The 19883-nt window shown below is 41.2% G+C and overlaps 1 protein-coding gene across 3 annotated transcripts in view; it reads left to right on the top strand.

The window, feature by feature from the left end:
• The window catches only part of SNTG2 (syntrophin gamma 2), a 220894-nt gene that overhangs the window by 160360 nt on the left and 40651 nt on the right, over positions 1–19883 (top strand). For all 3 annotated transcript variants that reach the window (XM_028722423.2, XM_028722422.2, XM_028722424.2), the window contains exons 10-11: positions 4782–4911; positions 18349–18387. In XM_028722423.2, coding sequence (XP_028578256.2) covers positions 4782–4911; positions 18349–18387 — 169 coding nt within the window. The remainder of the gene's footprint in view (positions 1–4781; positions 4912–18348; positions 18388–19883) is intronic.

The following is a 19883-nucleotide window of genomic DNA, read 5'->3' as shown; positions in this document are numbered from 1 at the left end:
TTTGTGATTTCAGTTTGGCTAAACTGTGGAAATTCTGGTACCTGGGCTAATGTAACATTAGCTCTGAGGCAAATCAATATTGCCTGGCCTGATTTTGTAAGAAATTTTGCCATAGCACAGCATTGGGTCTCTTGCTTCCTTACTTTGACCCTGAATTTCCTTGCGGCATTTTACTGTTTTAAGTTGCATATGGACCATTTAATCAAAGCACCCAAGCTTGCTTACATGTTTGCTCAAAGTAAACAAATGAGCACTTTCATTACATGAATAAAACAAGCCAGAGTTAGAGTTAATGTTAAATATTGACTACAACTGTGGTCAAGAACTCAAGGCCTGATGATAAACTATTTGAGAATTCAGCCGTTCCCAACATAATTTGTTGAGAAAGAAGTCAGATATGTACAGTGGTACCTCGGGTTACATATGCTTCAGGTTACAGACTCTGCTAACCCAGAAATATTACCTCGGGTTAAGAACTTTGCTTCAGGATGAGAACAGAAATCATGCAGCGACGGTGCAGCGGCAGCAGGAGGCCCCATTAGCTAAAGTGGTGCTTCAGGTTAAGAACAGTTTCAGGTTAAGAACAGACCTCCAGAACAATTTAGGTTCTTAACCCGAGGTACCACTGTATTCTCATCAATGAAATTTAAGATACCAAGGAATGTTCTGATGAGAAAATATATATTGAACCTCTTTGGACAACAAGATAATGCTGATACTGTTATATCTGAGGGCTTTTAAGTATATTAGTGTCAAAATTTTGTTGTTTATTGGAATTGCCCAGTTCCTGCTTGACATGGGATGGTAATACCCTTTGCAAAAGACATAATTTGTATTTGTTTAATTTATTTTGTGTCCTTTGGTCCAAGATACAGTTGTATCTTCAAGAAACATTATGACCGTTGTGATCATATTTCTTAAAAAACCCAAACACACCATAAGAACCAAGCTGGATCAAATCAAGAATCCTGTTTGGAATGCTTCTTTAAGCTTTACAAGCTAGGGCATGAGGGTAATAGCTATTTGCTATAACTTCCCTCCAACACCTGGCATTAAATTGTGCACTGCCTCTGAAAAATGGGCTGCATTTAGCTGCTGGTGGTAATAGCTTTTCCTAGAAATAACATCTTTGAATTGTTCTCAAGTTCTCTGGCTGGATCTTTCACAAGTTTAGAGTATGGTAATGAGAACAGGAAATAATATGATTATAATTGGCAGATGGAAGAGCGGAAGTAGCTCCTTTTTCTCTTTTTGTTTTTCTTCTTATTTAGTTTTTGATAGTTTTTTATTAATATTAAATTATATTATTATATGGCTGATAAGAAGATACAAACAGAGAGAACATTGATAGAAGATATCTTTGTGGCAGATAGAATAGAGTTGTTTTTCCTGAATGTGAGGCTGAGAAGGATGGGAGCTGTCTCAGGTGGGAGCTGGGAAGACATAGATCTCTTTGTGAATTGAAGATTAAGATAGAAGGCTGATAGAATATAAAATTTAGTGTTTGTTTGGGTGTGGGTTTTGTTTTTGCTTTTCTTCTTTTCTTTTCCTTTCCTTTCCTTTCCTTATAACAAAAAAAATTCCTTCCAGTAGCACCTTAAAGACCAACTAAGTTAGTTCTTGGTATGAGCTTTCGTGTGCATGCACACTTCTTCAGATACACTGAAACAGAAGTTGCCAGATCCTTCTATATAGTGAGAAGGTGGGGAGGGGTATTACTCAGAAGGGTGGTGGGAATGGGTGATTGGCAGATATCTGTGATGAGCCTGTTGACGACTCTTAACGACTGCAATAGGTCTTACAGGGAAAAGCAAGGGGTGAGAAGGTGAAAAATGGCTTTGTCATGTATAATGACATAAGAATCCAATGTCTTTGTTCAGACCAGGTCTCTCCATGGTTTTAAGTTTGGTAATGAGTTGCAATTCAGCAGCTTCTCTTTCCAGTCACGGTTACCTATCTGTAACTTTCCTTTCCTTGTTATTATTTTGCTCTCTATAGATATTAGCTTTGTTTGATTTTTTGATTTGATTTTTTTTAAGACAAAATAATTATCACTCATATTTTCTCCTTTAGTCCACTTTGATCCTTTGGACATTCACTTTACTAACAGGGAAAATGATTCTCCCTTTGGCAGTCAACATGATGCAGCTGTTTCAAGTTCTTGCTCAGCTCATGCAATCTTTCTTAAACTAAGAAGTACCTGAAGAAGTGTGCATGCACACAAAAGCTTATACCCATAACAAACTTAGTTGGTCTCTAAGATGCTACTGGACAATTTTTAATTTATTTCAACGGCGTCAGACCAACACGGCTACCTACCTGTTTCTTCAACTCAGTTACTCTTGCCCAGTGCTATCTTTCTAGAAAAAGAGGTGCTGGAACTCACCATGAACACCTCCCTTGTTCTCTTATAATGACAATGGCGCCCACCTGAAAGGTGCCACCAGCTGAGTTCTGGCGGGGGGGGGGAGCGCTGCTGCTACAGGATTCTTATCCAGCTTAAGTTACATTAAAATATTCTGCAACCCATTCCAATATTTTCACGATATGACAGAAATTGAACTGATACAGATGTTTTCCTTGGTCATGGGTTTTAAAAGCATATGGCTAAAAACAACATAGGTGCCAATAAACGGCCAATGCACTATACACACAACAGTGGTGTGCAGTGACATTTTTGTAGGGGAACAGTTAGGGCCAGAAGCATCAGCTTGCAAAAGCAATGGGGGAGAGGGACGTGAGCATCACACCTCCCTCCCTAAACCGGGCAGAAACTTCCTGGGCTTTGAGGAGATGCCAGGGCTCTGACAGGAAGCTGGAGCCCTCTTGCTTCCTTCCAAAAGCCGGGCAGGCTTTGGGAAGATGGTGGGAGGGCTCTTGGACCCATCAGAGCATCACACCTCCCTCCCTAAGCCAGGCAGAAGCTTCCTGAGCTTTGGGAAGGTGGTGCCAGGGAAACATTTAGGGGACTAGTCTAGTCCCCATAGCCCAGTGACCACATGCCACACTGGCCACTAATGAAAAATAAAATGGGGGTGTTACTAGTACACTACCCTACGGAGAGTGAAGAGTGCTAAAGCTGAACTGTAACCACTGTGTATAAATATAAGTCAGGCCTCGGATCAGATGATTGACCTGAATGTTAATTATTTAAAAGCTCACACAGAGCCATAACAAAAATACAGAAATCCTTATTTCTTTTTAATTAATGGTATTGGTGAGTGAATTGTGAAGATGCCCAGTGTCCTTTTTGGAATTATCATTGTGAGTACTGATGTAGTCTAACTTTTTCATGGCATTTTCCTTAGCACAGTAGGAATATGGGGAAGGAGAAGAAGAAGAAGAAGTCTTGCATAGTAACTCACCCTAATGCAATTTATTTAATTCCTTGTTGGCATGCTGCATTTATCTTAATGATAGCTTTACAACCAGCTTGATAGGTCACTGATTTCAGTATGAAGATATAACACCTTTCTCTTGGTATTTCCTGACCCATAAAATGACTAGCCAGGCCCAGATCCAGTTCAGAATTACCAGCCATTTTACTGTCAGTTCAGATAAATTCTGATTCCATGCCCCAAGGTACCCTGTGGTGTGAACTGTACTAATATGCTTCACTTAAACACAGTAGGCCTCCTGCTCTTTATAGCTAAATTATGAAAGAACAATTACCTGCTGAAGGCTTTCATTTATCCAAGCTATCTGCATGTCTGAATCCCATACATAATGGCTAGTCAGTTTACATATGAATAGTGCCACACTTACTCATGAAGCATAGAAAAATTTGCACGGGCATGTGCATACATGCAAAAGCTTCTCAAGATTGCAAGACTCTAATTATAATTATATTATTTTCTCTTATTTTAAAAGCACAAGATTGTAGCCTTGGTCCACCATGCACAATAGCTCAAGATGCCCCAAGCTTGTGATTCATGCATCAGCTTGGCCTTCACCTCTGTTCATATATCAGGCAGTTTGACATGACCATATCAGATAGAATGTGAGCCATGGGTACCGGAGCTGGCTTGTGCTTGAGCTGGAGGCCATGCAGTTTCTCTGCTTCATCTCCTTTTTTAGCTATTTCTGGAAGTACATTTTCTTGCCAACACTGCTCTGAACAACTTGCCGCTCAATCTTCATTTGCCACTCAGCCCACTTTTGCAAACCTTTCCACACACACGATCTGGTTACACAGATGTGTAATCCAAACATATTGATTCTTTCATATACTAGTCATAATCTGTCTAAGTAATCTACCTGTTATTATCTCAACGGCCCTTTGATTTGCAATGTAAGGATAAGCTGTTACTTTCAACCCCATATTACAGGTGAAACAACTGAGGCTGTAAGACAGCAGGTTGGCAAAGCCCAGGCCACCAAGGGGAGTGTGTAGTGGAGCTGAGATCTGAAGCTGCAAAGGCTGAGCACAAACATTATGCTCTCAACCACCACGCTAAATTATATCAAGTGATCCTCCGGCTCATCTGCACGTAGCACTACAACTGATGTGATGCAGCTCTGAGTTATCTGTCTTGGTAAAATTAGTTTGAAAACAGAAATACTACATAATAATAATAATAATAATGCTCAAATCCTGTACCTATCTCTCTTCCTTGCACTGTAGTTCTGCTGTTTTGATATCTTCATCCCTACCCCACCCATCCCACCCCACTCACCATTTATAGTACATGAGGACTAATTTGCAGAGACACCATAAGAAGTAAGGACTAATGGCTGGTATAGCATCCTTGATGGTGTATATATATTTCTTCTTGCTGCAGATCTAATGCATTTGAAGTACTGGCACTCGATGGAGTTAGCACTGGGATACTTCAGTATTGTTCAACCCAGGAGAGTGTTGACTGGCTGAGAGCATTATCAACTAACATCAATGATTTGACACTACAAAATGTATGTTGCTTCCTAGATACTTTCCCCCCTATTTTTTTGTTGTTTGGGTTTTGTTTTTGTTTGTTTTTTCCTTAGCGATTCAGAATGATTTTTTTCCCACCTGCCAGAGATCAGTGTAATATATTGTTATGTGTTTAAAAAGACATTGATTTCAGGGAGGAAAGGGGGAGAGAAAAGGCACACCTTGTCAAATTTGATGATGCCTTGCAAACTCTCCAAACATTCATTGTGATCAGTCACATTTTATAAAAGGGAGAATTAGAAAATAACAGCCTTTTACATTCCAGGAGGGGTGGTGGTCACAGAGTATACCAGTAAGGGCCTGCCTTAAGCTTTGCAGTGCCATTAGTCCTGGGAGCTGCTGCTTTCACTTCTCACATGAATATTTTTTAAATAACAAGGTGAAACGCTTGTAGATTTATGGATGTATACTTTTGTAACCGCTGTCCCTATACTCTCTCATGTACTTAGCTTGCTCACTGATACTTTCATTAGCATTCATATTTAGGTCCCTAAACAACATACAGTATTTCATTATTCAAAACCTTTTTTAAAAAATAAAAATGCTTAAATCGGCCACTTTTATTTTGAAGAAAAAACAACCACCATGGGACCCTTTTTTTGGTATGTGCTCCCAATCCAAAGATACCATGCCAATGTTCTACTGGTAAGCCACCCCATCTTTGCCTGCTAATTCCCCTCTATGACCACACCTCTAGAAGCAAAAAAGAAAAGAAAATACAGAAATAATAGTTGGGGGTGGGGCATGGTTCCCTTATCCAAATTGGAAGCATGTTTCAGATAAGGCCTCATGGTTTCTTCCCCACCGTACTTTAGTCGACATAAATGCATGGCATTCATAGGCATCATCTAGCACTGTGAGAGTGTGGCCTTCCTCTGCTTAACCCTTTCCCACAAACAACCCACAGTCCACCTGTCCCTAAGGACCGCTATGTCAACAGTTTAAAAAATATCTGATTAACTGGAATGTCTACATAGCTATAGACGCATTCATGTCAATAAACAAAAGTCACACCCAATCACTATAGAGGTTTCAAAACTGCAGCTTCTACTGACTTCAAGTCTCCTCCTTCAGTTGAAAATACTGATTTTGCAGGTAAATTTGCAAAACCACAATTTTTTGGAGAATCTATGGATTGAATCCAGACTTTGCCTTCCATGGATAGAAAGGCTCCTTCCATCCTCAGAAGGCTTTTTATCTGGCAGAGTAATCCCCTTAGAGCCAGACTTTACTCCTGTTGATAGATATAGGGTCAGACCGCACCTAACGTACTGTGTCCTGTTCTGGGCACCACAATGTAAGAAGGATATTGACAAGCTAGAACGTGTTCAGAGCAGGACAACCAAGATGATCAAGGGTCTGGAAACCAAGCCTTATGAGGAATGGATGAGGGAGTTGGGTATGTTTAGCCTGGATAAGTGGAGGCTGAGAGGAAATATGAAAGCCATATTCAAATATCTAAAATCCTGTGACATGGAAGATGGAGCAAGCTTGTTTTCTCCTGCTCGAGAGGTTAGAACCTGAACCCAGTGGCTTCACGTTACAAGAAAGGAGATTCTAACTAAAGATCAGGAAGAACTTTCTGATGAAACAGACTCCCATGAGAAATGGTGGACTCTCTTTCCTTGGAGGTTTATAAGCAGAGGTTGGATGGCCATCTGCCATGCATGATCTAGTGGAGATAATTGTATTGCAGGAGTTTGGACTAGGTGACTCTTAGAATACCTTCCAACTCTGCCATTCCATGACTTTTGAAGATTCCCTTTCCCCTGAAGCTCCCATTCAGACTGTTCCAGGAGGTCCCCCAGTGCACTGAAATAATGTTGCACTAATGTGACAGGAGTAGTGGAGAAGGAGCATAAGGGACTTCCCTTTCCGATCTAGCAGGAGTAAAGTCTGGATGTAACCAAGTGTTTTATGAGCTTTAACTTGATACCTCTTTCATTCTCATGAGATCTTAGCTAGTGCCCTAAAAGATGATTGCATTGACTTCACACAGCACTATATAGATTTTGACTTTCACCTTCTGGTTTCACAGAATCTGCTACAAATATCAACTTAGTTTATTTGATTTTCTCTCCCAAACAGTAAGCAGAGAGACTTTATAAAGAAAAGACTATTCCAGGTGTTGCTAGCATCTGCTGAGTTCATGGTGCAAACACACATGGCAGGGGTTTTTTTGTGTGTGCAGTCTGCTACTAACATTTGTGGAAGGACGTGGCATGGTCCACAGTGCATCTTGTGATTTGTCATTGTAGTGACTACAGATAGGGGAGGATTTAATTCACTCTACAATACAAAACAAAGTTCCCTGTTTCTCACCTTCTGGACTTACCTCCTGGGTTTGGATACGATTGATTGATTGATTGATTGATTGATTGATTGGATTGGGTTTCCCTGCTACTTTTCATTCAAATGACTCTCAAAGCAGCATGCAAACAATAACAATAACAGGACAGAACATAACATAACATCACAAATACAGCATAAATCATATAAAATAACAAACCATGAATAAGACAATTGCAATCTTTAAAACACTATTAAAAAACAGCAACTAAAAATAAGCTAAACATCACAATGTTTGTATTATATAATTAATACAAGCAAAAGTCATATATAATTAACACATCTATACGGCATTCATAATATAAAAAACAATGTTTGGAACATTAACAAAATAGTAACTAAATAGAAAAAAAAGCTAAATGCTGTTAAGGTCATGCAGACAATCTCCACGCTCCCATGACTCATCATCTTTCACTCTTTTAAGTTCAATAAAATACAGTGGTACCTCGGTTTACGAACTTAATCCATTCCGGAAGTCCGTTCTTAAACCAAAGCCATTCTTAAACCGAGGCATGCTTTCCCTAATGAGGCCTCCTGCCGCTGGTGCCCTTCTACCGTTCAGCTTCCGTTCGTAGAACGAGGTAAACTTCGCAAACCGGGACACTACTTCCTGTTTTGCGGAGTTCATATACCAAATAGTTCTTAAAAAGAGGTACCACTGTACACATAATGCCCAGTGTTAAGCCAGCTCAGTCAGATGTTGTGCCAACTGGAGTCCTATGGTAGTGGGCCATGGTAGGGCTCTTGGGCCTACTTCCAGTGGCAAGATGGATATTAAGTCCAGGTAGTCTGCCCAGTCACCACTGATTAGGAAGTTACACACATCAGTCTTGATAATCAGGATGTCCATTTCACACTCAAAGTCCAAGATGAGCCTGTCCCTCCTGGTTCGCAAGTTGTGGCTGCACTTGGTCAGAGGCTGGCCCGGAGGTACAGCAGCACTTCCATGCTCAGGACACTTGCTGTCCTGCAGCCCATCCACCAGAAGTGGTCCCAACGTCTTCAACATGGTAGTGGAGGAGGCAGGGCAGCTACTTGAGTCCACCAGGCAAGAGGGAGAGGCCAAGATAAAGATGCTGAGGGAGCATCAGCAGGATCCTGATGGCCTGGATGAGCTCATAGCCAGGGACTTGGGGTTGTGCCTTGGTCTTGGCATCCAGGCCAATTTTCTCACATGGATCCATAATGGGAAGGGAAAGGCTTAAGCCTCATTCCTTTGCACCTTGATCCCAATCCCACCAGTCTCCAGTGGCATCTGTTATGACCTCTTCTCCCTGCTCCTTTTTCTTTTCTTTTTTAATTTTTTTTTGAAAAGTTGTTATTGTTAAAATAATTCAGCATTAATACACACATATTACGAATATACAAGCATACATACATTTCATACAATCCTTAAAAATATTCAAACATACCTACACTCAGTCCCACAGATAATTCCTTTTCCCATCACCATCCACCACCCCTCACCCCACCTTTGTTTTAGACTTCTAATCTACTCAATTGCAATTTCTTTCCACTTCTATTGCTTTCTTTCACACACCTTTAACCTAATTTCATGCTTCTTTTTCTATTACACATTGTTATCCATCTTATTTAGTATTTCAGTATTTAAAACGGAACAAATAGGAGTTCTGATTTTTCAATATGGTTTTGCCAGTATCCTTTAAACACCTTCCAGTCCCTGTCTATCTTATCTTTTGAGATCCTTCCAATTTCTCCCATTGTTTTGGATATATTGTAGTACTCCAATAATTTGGCAAGCCACTCCCTGCTCCTTTTTCAGCTCTTCTGGCTTCAGGTTGAGCTCCACACTGAACATGGAAGGTACACAAATGAGACCACATGTCTATGAACTTTTCCACAGCACTGCTTGCATACAATTTAGCTTGTATCTAACTGAGTTATACCCAGAGAAGTCATGCCCATTAATATAAGTGTATCTGCTCTGAATGTGACTAAAATTAGATGCAAACCCCTTGCATTTTTATGAAGGTGTCAGAAGAGCTCCATGTAGAAATCACAGTGTTTGCTGAGCTAGTTGAAAATGTGTATAAAAGTGGTGGTGCAATTTGATGTGCTGTCCCTTCCTGCGTAATTTTATAGAAAAAAGGTGGCTGCTCCCATGTACCTAGAGGGCAGCCATATTTTCTTCCTTACAATGTCCCCGCAAGGCCATCAAGGACGTAAAACGGAATAAAAGATTACTGCCTTCGGAGTGTCATGGGAGCAGACATCTTTTTTCCTCTTACGGTTACCCAGGAAGGGATAGTATGTCATAACGGCACATCCAGGGCATTTTTTAGATTCATTTTCAATAAGCTCAGCAAGTGCTGGACTGTCTACCTGCTCCATGGCTGAAAACTGTTGAAAGAAAGTTTGTAGCTCAGTGGTAGAACATCTGCTTTGCATGCAGAAGGTCAGAGGTTGAATACTCCTAGCTAGGGCTAGGAAATAAATAAAAACCCTGTCTGAAACCCTGGGTAGCCATTGCTAATCGATTTAGACAATATAGATCAGTAGTCTGTCTAAGCATAAGATAGCTTCCTATGTTTAAAAAAGGAAATGAGAAAAAAACGGCCCTCAGACCACCTTGTAAATACTTTAAAAGAAATTAAATTACATTTTTTTAAAATTGAATGCCATGAAAAGCACCCCCAAAAAACCCTGCATGGAAACAAGACAGAAGACACATTTAAAACACAAATCGATCAGTTCTATTTCATTCATCCCTATTTCTTTATTTTCTCGTGAAAAGATTTGTACCTTTTTCAAGAAGTGCAAGCTTTCTGTGAATAAATGTCCCTGCAATGTCCATCTACTGCCCTCTTTCTCTCCCTTTATAGGACCCTATTATTATTATTATTATTATTATTATTATTATTATTATTATTATTATTTTATTATTATTATTAAAAATATGCTAAATGTGTAGCAGATTTCATTTCTTTGCCCCTTTACTGAATTCCTTTTAGTAGATGCTAAGCCAATCAAGAATGTGGCTATATCACAATCCCATATTACGGTTTCCAGAAACACACACATAGTCTAACTCTCTCTCTCCCCGCCCCTTGCTTGGTAGGCTATCTTTTTGCTAAGTTGATTGATTCAGCAGTTTGGCACCAAAGACCTTAAATGTTTGATGCTGTGGGTTTTTGGGGGTGGGGTGGGTGGTAGTATTCATGCATGCTGTTTATTTCATACGTACATACAGAGAGAAAGTGTGGGATTAATGCCCGAAGAATCTGGCATCTTTTTTAGAGTAGGAGCAGTTGGTTTAGCTCTGAGACTCTACAGCTGCATCTTGCAGAATGGCTAACAGAATGTGGTTCCAGAGGGAATATTTCTGTGACTGTCTTGTAAACTTGAATTTAAGCATGTGTGGTAAGTGGGACAAAGGCATATGGTGCCTTCCTGCTGCCTGCCAAATTCTGCTGCCACTGATGGTGAAATGTTCCTCCCTTCTTCCTCTAAGTAAGATTCACTCCACTGTGTATACATATGGTATAGTTAAAAATGTGTGCGTGGGTAAGCTTGAACAGGGGAGGAAACATTGCACGTATGCAATATGGTGCAGATCTATGCTAAAATAGGCAAGTATGAAACAGCCTTTGGTGTTAGTTCCACTACAAATATCAGGTCATAATAAAGCTGAGGCTTTTCCCTCTTTTACAGATATGGGAGTTCCAAACGGCCTTCTTCATTTCAGTAGAGGCAGTAACTCATTGTTTAAATTCCAGAACCAATGAGTGGTTTTGCTGCGCTTATTGAAATGAATGGGGGAAATCCATACATTCCAGAGCTGAATATCCACCAGTTTGGTGTGGGTTTTGTTGCTGTTCATTCTTCATTGTTGTTTTTGCGCTGGAAGTTGCTCATGGGATGGGGCGGAACCTTTCAATGCCCTGCGTATCAACGTCGTGTTTCTGAGACCATTCTGAAAGGAGCTGATTCCACTTGAAAACCCGTGAATCCCGCAGTGAGCTCTACAGCAGGAGTGGGTCAAAATTCACCTGACATCACAGTGACATCAGGCAATGCTGCACTTTGAAGCCCCAGTTGTTGGGACTTAAAAGCACAGTGTGGGGCTGTTCGGAACCTCTTTCCCAACAACATTACTCAGCAGCATAAGAGTAGCGCTGGGAAGAAGCAGCAGTTTCCATTAAATGGAAAGCGCTTCCCTTCCTTTGAGCAAGGCTCACTCCTTCTGCCCATAAGTTAATTGGCAGATGGGCGTGTTAGAATTCCTGCTCCGTGATTGCAGTCATGGGATTTTTGTCTATCACATGACGGTGTATGTTTTGACTCCACAGAGTAGGAAGTGAAGGAGACAGGATGCTTGTGTTACTGTGTTCCATGAAGTGGGACTATTGTCCTTTGTTCTTTCTCTTTGTTGTCTGATGCTAGAGAGAGAGGGAGCCATGTTGCAGTGCTCCGTGTGTGTTTGTATGTAAAGTAGATTAGCCAGAATGCTGAGTTGCTGAGGTCTGTCATGCAAGCTGCGAAGACTCTGCGGATCCCTAAGTGTGCCGATGTCTGTTGGCATTGGTAGCTGTGATGTTTGGGCAGAAGAAAGCTTTGGAAGCTCTGGAACAAAAGACCAGGAGGGAGAGGACATGCCAGTCAGGCATGTGTCTCTTCCAGGGTCCTACTCGAGTGTAGGACGAGCTCCTGACAGGGAGTGCACCTTGCTGCAGCAAAGGAACAGCGCTATGTTCCTGACTGCTCCTTAGATGCCCCACCCTTACCTGCCCCACCCCTGGTGTCATGTATGCCATCAGGCATAGGGCAGGTAGCAGTGGCTTCCCCAAAACAGCCCCACAGGCCAAATGGGGAGGCCTGGAGGGTGAAGTATGGACCATGCTATTGGAGGTTCCCTCTCTCTTGCTCTAAAGGGACAGGTTGACTTGAAAACAAACATGAAAAAGCAACTCTGCCCCCTTTTCTCATCTCCACTCTAAAGTCATATGAGCCAGGGAGAAGGCTTACCCAGGGTATATAAAGAGAGGCTAACTAAGCTTCAGCTAAGCTTCAGAAGGCTAGGAAGCTTCCCAGAGCCAGACACACAACCCGTCCTCCGAAGGCTGAAGCTGCAATAGCACTTTATGGAGACTGCACAGCCTCTCCCTTGAAACTGTGGGGTTTTTTTACAAGCCTATCCTGGAGCTTGCACCTCTTAATACCACTTGCGTGTTGATGTCCTCCAAGCTACTCCTAAATAAATCACAATTCACACATAATTTTTGTTTAAGGTTTTTGGCACAATTTTGGCCACAACTGTATTAAAATACATAAATGTGAGTGGTTGCTTAGGCATTGGTTCCGACTATCTGTCCCCATCCAGGGACAGAACTGACTTCTGGATTCCAGTGAAAGCGAGTAAGGGAAAACAATATTGGGGAGAGCATGGAGCCGGGCACCAGACCCTCACCTCTCCCCAAATGCTCCCAGGGGCTTGCGCGGCCCAAGCCCCATTCAGGGATACGGACGAAAGAATGGCAAGCCCCTGGATTCCATTAACGAAATTCCCTTGCAGCAGCAGCATTGGAGGGGCAGGCACCGCCAATCCTTACCCCTCCACCAACCAATTTTTTAACCAATGCCTAACTGCAACCTTACAAGTTGTGACGATTTACTACGCAGTAGGCAAAAACCAAATGGCCCCAGCCAATCAGCCAAATGGACAAAATTCCTACCAGGCCCCTGCCCCAAAAGCAGATGACCCCATGACAGGCATAACAAGATCAACGCAATAGCCCTAGATTAGGGAGGGTGGGCGGGTGATCCGATGCACACAGCAAAAGAGCCCAGTCAGTGATGCGTGACTTGATTTTATAACCTTTGGTCTATCCCTCTAAATGGCAACACCAAAATTTGCCCAGTAACCCAACCGCCCAATCACTGCGGATGGTTATCCATACTAACTCACCCAGCAACAGAGGGGTGGCCTGTCAGACCCCTCTGCAACACGTGCTCTCTATGAAGGAGAACATGCTTTATATGAATAGCAATAGTGAGATGAAGAGTATTGATCACTGCCATGTGCCAGTGAGCTTAAAGGGCCAGAAGCAACCCAAATATTCTTTATAACTAGCAACAGTTGTAAATTTATCTTAATTCGTTGTTACACACACCCAGCAGCTTGGCTTTCTGTTTTAGGAAGAGTGTCATCAAACTGCACTTATTTTTCATGATTAGATGAATTGCAGTCTGATCCTAAACATGTTTGCACAAAAACAAGTCCCTGAAATTTTCAATGAGCCTTTGTGCCAGGTGAGCACATTCAGGGCTGCAGCCGTAATCTTTTTAAGAAGGTGCTTTGGTTTCTGTGCTCATCAATTATTTACATATCTCCATAAATAATTCAGTAACTGGAGTGAGAAGAGGGTGGGGGGGGAGATTTCTAAAAATATACTTTTAGCATATGTTTAAGGCGGGGGTTGTCCCCATTCAAAAAGTTTTATCTTTCCATCATACTGAACATTAGCTCATTTTATTTCCACTGGGCCTTTGTGAACTTGAAACGCCACCTGGGTCGCTTCTTTGTATCTAAAAAACATCCAGCCATTTTTTTTGTTGTTGTTTTGTTTTTTAAGGATAAAGTCTGCAGCAGATATGGGAGAGGTGAGGCATGCCACTAATGTAGCAAAAATGCAAAAGATAAAATCAATAGGTGGGGAAGCTGTTTTAAAAAGTTGAATCCAAACCTGTTTTTGAACTAAAAAGTTCTTCCTCCAGGGGAATCGCTCTACAGTTAGACAGATATGAAAACCACATCTTCTAGTTTAGTTTGCTATTCATAAAGGAACTACTGTCTCCAAGCTTGTCTGAGGTCATTGTATTGACTGTAACTTTGCATGCCAGCCATCTTGAGAATGATAAATTTGTGGCCACAGAACAGCTGAGTAAACGTAAGGACTAGGAAGAGCAATATCTATTTTTAAAAAAAATCAAGAAGAGTTCTAGATGGCGTAGTTCTAGCACTTCAATAATAAAGAGCTTTAGACTGCTCAGAATGGTTGTTTCCAGTGGAATCTGAGTGCAAACAGAACAGATTTCTGCTTGCTCAGTTGAACTTCCCAATTCTTTTCTCCCCCACCCACCCCGGCAGCCCCTCTGCACCCAAAATCTGTTCCAGAGGGTTGTGGGTTTACAGGGGGAAGCGAAGAAGGGGAAATCCTGCTCATGTGGCATTGAATTTGATTCCCTACTATTATTACTCCCATATTTTAGCTGTAGGGTGAAGACAGTGAGCATGACAGCAAATGGCTTGTTTTAAGGCCATCTGGGGTGCAGGTGGCGCTGTGGTCTAAACCACTGAGCCTTGGGCTCGGGTAGTCCCCTTGATGATATTCTGAAGTCATGTCATGTGGATGACCCATGCAGAATAATGTTCACCTTTTATGAAGGCTCTTTTAGGCAACTGTTTGTGAAAGCTCTTTATGCATGCTCTTTTATCTAAACTTTTCCATGCACAACCACCATATTGTATATAATTTGCTTTCACGTGTTTCTGAAATAAAATGCAAAACATTAAGATTTCTCCTGAACACAATATGCTGCTATGAGAGAAAGATGAGAGGCAGGAGAGGGTGCCAAGCACCAGAAAAATATGCTATTGACTATATCCAGCTTTCCCCTCCAGTGTAGATTTTTACAGAGTCTACGCTGTAGGGAGCAATTGTATTTGTGTTTGGCAAGGTAATTCTCTAATTTGTGCATATTATGGTAGTATTCTCCACTGCTGATTGATTTGGAACTGCTTACTTGGAAATAAAAATCCTAAGACTGAGTTTATATATATTTTTATAAAAAATATATACTGTATTTTGCGCCCCATAGGACGCACCGGCCCATAGGACACACCTAGTTTTTTTGGGGGGAAATAAAGGGGGGGGAATTATTTCCCCCCCCCAGGTGCGGGGCTGGAAGAACCAGGTCGGGGAACCGCGGGAAGGCGCGCACTGCCTCCCCGCTGTCCCCCGAGCTTGTGGGGCTGGTGATGGGGAGAAGTGCACTGAGCCCAGAACTGGTGGCAGCTCTGCGCAGCCATCGGGAACCGGGCGGAACTTCGCGCCCCGCTCCCGATGGCCGCCCAGAGCTGCGCTGAGCCCGGGACTGCAGGCAGCTCTGCACGGCCATCGGGAGCAGGGAAGGACTTCACGCCCCTCTCCCAATGGCCGCACAGAGCTGCCCTGAGCCCGGGACTGCAGGCAGCTCTGCGCAGCCACCGGGAGCAGGGCAGGACTTCGCGACCGGCTCCTGATGGCCGTGCAGAGCTGCGCTGAGCCCGGGACTGCAGGCAGCTCTGTGCAACCCTCGGAGCCGGTCTCCCGAGGGTTGCGCAGAGCTTCCTGAAAGCCTTCATTCGCCCCATAGGACGCACACACATTTCCCCTTCATTTTTGGAGGGGAAAATGTGCGTCCTATAGGGCGAAAAATACGGTAAATTGCATTTTGTTTTGTTTTTTTAAAAAATGTCACCATGACTTTCTAAGTTCCTCACAAGAAACTGAAACATTGAGCTTAAATAACCATTAAAATACAGCAATATACATCTGCAATCACTGGCCTATGTGAATGAGGACATTTTCTCCTTACGTATGTGATGTTGGTTATAAATTGGTTGAAAAGTTCTTGAATTCTGGTAAAATTAATGCCAAACTATACATGACACAGGAGATCAATGATCGAAACTATCAAGGCTGTGGAAGAAGAAGAAGAAGAAGAAGAAGAAGAAGAAGAAGAAGAAGAAGAAGAAGTCATTGCAGCCCTTGTGGTTTGGGATCAGCAGTGCTGAGAGAGCGCTAAACACTTTCCCCATGCTACAACTACCCCTCCCACACTGGTGAAAAGGGGCAGATACAATATTAATTCAAACAGTGTCAACAACAGCTTCTGGCAGGGTGGATTTTGATCAGGGGAAAGGTGTAGCTGGAAAAGGTTTAGATCCTCCTTCCTCAATGCTGCTGCCCTGATCCAATTGTTCCCCTTCCCCATGGCTAATTTCAAGTCTTTTAAAATAAATTGTATTTTAGGCTTTAGTCATATAATGAAACCACCACCATCCAGTTTTTGCTGCCCAGCAGAGGGCAATTCACACAACTGATGTGAAAAAGTCAGGAGTGGCTTGTTGAAAGAGATTAAGAGATCACTTTCTTCATGTGTATATATGTGTATTCCAGCACATAGCTTCGTCATTGCATACAACTTCATGTTGCTGCCAATAACGTCCCTTACTCGTAAGACGTTTGAGAACGAATTAGTGGCATATACCATACAAAAGTTGCTGTGGGATTCATACATTGCTATCCTATGTAGATTTCCCTTGAAATCAGTTTCACTGGGACTTACTACGTACTGAGTAAACATTATTTATCAAGGTTTCTATACTGCCTCTCTTCAACAGTACCAGGGCAATATAACAACATCACATTAAAATACAGTAAAATACATCACAATCTGCAGTAGACCACCCAGATGCTATCCAGACTCAGTATTAACACCCCGCAAAGCTCATAGGACAGGTATCATGTGTTCATGGGGATATCCATTGTAATGACTGTTTCGCAGTGTCCCTGTGATGAACTGAGTGTCTGCACTCTGTCAAAACGAGGTTAATGTGCATCAGTTACCCCATTTCTGAAATAAAAGGTAGGCTTGGAACTCTGACTGTAAGATGAATCAGTCTATCTCCAATCCATATCAGTCTCACAAGTTTTCATTCATAAGTCTGTTCTATCAGTTTTTACATTATATGCAATATTTTTTTAAGCAACAGGATTTTTAAAAACTTAAACAGGTGTTTTCTCAGAAAATCTGCATTTGTAAATTTATTTTATCCTAAAATACTTGTTTTAATATGCATTTTAGCAAAATAATAATGATCAAATTAACCAAGTACTGCATTGCTAAATTTGAAAAAGTCAACTACATTCAGAGCTGCACATTAGTACAGGTTAGTTCACATTGGAATTTGCAAATAAAAAATAAAAATGAATTCCTTAAGCCACCCTACTAATAGGTAGATTCTGTAGCAGTTCTCATGGTTGCGCAGCAGCAAATCTTTTTTTACATGCAACTATCTAGTGTGAGGTGTAAAACAGCCCTTCTGTGAATGGAAGATGCCCTTTTAGATGCAGAAGGGCAGTTTTGGATTTTACCTGCCAGTTCAGGTGCTCTAAGATTCTTTTCTGCATATGCCTCAACATGCAAGGCTTTTAACTAACTGGGTGATGGCTGCTTTTATTACTCTGGTCCAATTGTACTGCATTTTAGACTGCTTCTCTTGTTTTAGAGTACTGTTGTTTATATTATATTTTATGTGATTGCTTAATTGTAGACTGCTTTGGCTATTTTAATAGAAAAGTGATGTATAAATATTTAAAACACAATAAATATATAAAAAGCTGTGCAAGCATTTTTATGAAAGTGATTATTCATATTTGGCAGTATAATTCTCCAGTGGTCCACATAGTACAGTACAGGTCTTACTTATTTTGAGAGGGACTCCCGAAGGCAGAAAAGTTTTAAGGATCTGATGCAAAGTGTGTTTAGTGTTCCACATCACTGAAATCAAGAGGACATTTTTTTCCTTGCTCACAGAAGTTTCCAGAGGGTTATGCTTGCTGCAAATTTCTCTAGGAATTTGAGTTTCAGTACTGCTTAAAAACAAGAGATACTGATGGTTTATATACAGTTATATTGTAGCTTTCCACAGTTGAACATCAGTAATAAAGTAAAAGTAAATGAACAACCAGATGAAAGTGGTTAAAAAACACACCTATGAATACCTTATTCAAATGATTTGCTGAACTGAGGAATGTGTGATATGAGTGAATTAAAGAATGAACAGTGCCTTTAGTCTCCCCCACACCTCCCATGAGGATATAATGTACAAAGCCATAGGTTTGTTTTTTTTCATTTTATGTCGCTAATGTGTATATAGTATGTTTGCAATGTAGATGACACTCTACAGTCAAACTCTAGTTACTGTATATACAAAACATGTAAGATATAATGTGATTTATTATGAAATGGCAGCTATATCTCTTCTTCTTTTTTTGCAGATGAAGATGGCAAATAAATGCTGTTCTCCCTCAGATCAGGTATGATAATTTACTTTGGTTATTGCTAAAAGTCTGCCATTTCACTTTCGCCTTCCAATTAGTCACCAAAAACACATATAAGCCAAAGTTCAGCACTTCCAAAAGACCCGGATGCCAGTAGGAAAACTGAGCACATGTGCACATTGTTTCCACTGAAATAAATTGATGACAGAAGAGTTTAACTTTGCTTGGACCATGCCAAAAGTTATCTTTTTGCAAGTTGCATAGCAGAGGACACATGTAACTGAAAGCTCTATATAAGCATTCCTTAAGGGAAAGCATGTTTTAGTATCTGATATTCCATCTGTCAAACAGATTTCAACAATAGAGGACCCAGGTTAGAATTTTGGAAGTTTTCAAAATCACAGCTGACAGTGGTGATAGGGGAGCAACTGTATGATGTAATATGCAGTTAATTAGCTGGCTCTGCAAATGATCGTGTCCATTAAGGTGTTTTCAAAACATTTCTCTTCCTAGTTGCCTGGTAGTCTTTCATCCCAGTCAACCAAGCATAAACCACAACCTTGCCATTGGCATGTGGAAGGCAGGCTGCAGAGATTTTGCACTCAGGAGACCAAAAGGTGTTAAGCAAGGGCTAACAGAAAGAGGGGGACTAATAGAAAGTGGCAGCTGAGAAGAAGAATCCAGCCTACTTCTCTCTGCTTCCTAACACTGTTCTTTCTTGCAGCTCTGTGATGACAAGATCCCCTGCTTTTCCTCCAACAACTAATAATATTTCAGAGCTTCCACCCAGCAATTTATTGTGAATTGAGTGTTGCTCATGGGTTGCAAGATTTGTGTAGCGTCCCCATTATAACTTCATCAAAATCCCATCCCATATTACTGCTTCCTAATTTAATAGAATTTTTACTAGTTTCCAAATGGCTTGTCATCCCTCAGGAGATTGACACCTAGACTTTTTGGAAAGGAAAATCCAGGGAGGTGGGAAAGATGATGCACATGATGCAACGTGTGTGAACGTCTTTCCAGACATTTATTTAATATCATGTGTTCAACACATGCAGTTGACTTCCGTAGCACACCTCGTTGATCAAGAAAAACAATAATTTCTAGATCAAGAAAATGCAAGGCTGATCTCTTATGGGTGTTCTCACCCATAAGATTAATATGGTATTGATTTGTCTTATAATATCATATTTTAACTAAAGCAAACTATTGATTGTGAGGATTTTTGTGTGCATGTGCATGCCACCTTGTGTCTTGCAGCAGGAGAAAGGTAGGATATACTATATTTACTCAAATCTAACGCTCCCCTTTTTTGGCCAAATTATGTTGCAAAAACTAAGGTGTGCATTAGATTTGATGGCACATTTACATTTGCCAGCAAATACTTTTTGGGGTTTCAAGGTTCTGAAAATTGAGGTGCACATTAGAGTCGATGGCTCATTAGACTTGAGTAAATACAGTAGATGAAATTAAATAAAGAAATAGATTCAGTGAATTTGTCTACTATAGCCAACCTCCATACATAAGGA

The sequence above is a fragment of the Podarcis muralis genome, chromosome 3 (genome assembly GCF_964188315.1).
Source record: "Podarcis muralis chromosome 3, rPodMur119.hap1.1, whole genome shotgun sequence".
Taxonomy (NCBI): Eukaryota; Metazoa; Chordata; class Lepidosauria; order Squamata; family Lacertidae; genus Podarcis; species Podarcis muralis.
Note: the sequence above shows the minus strand (reverse complement) of the source record. Positions and strands in the feature narration are given on the sequence as shown.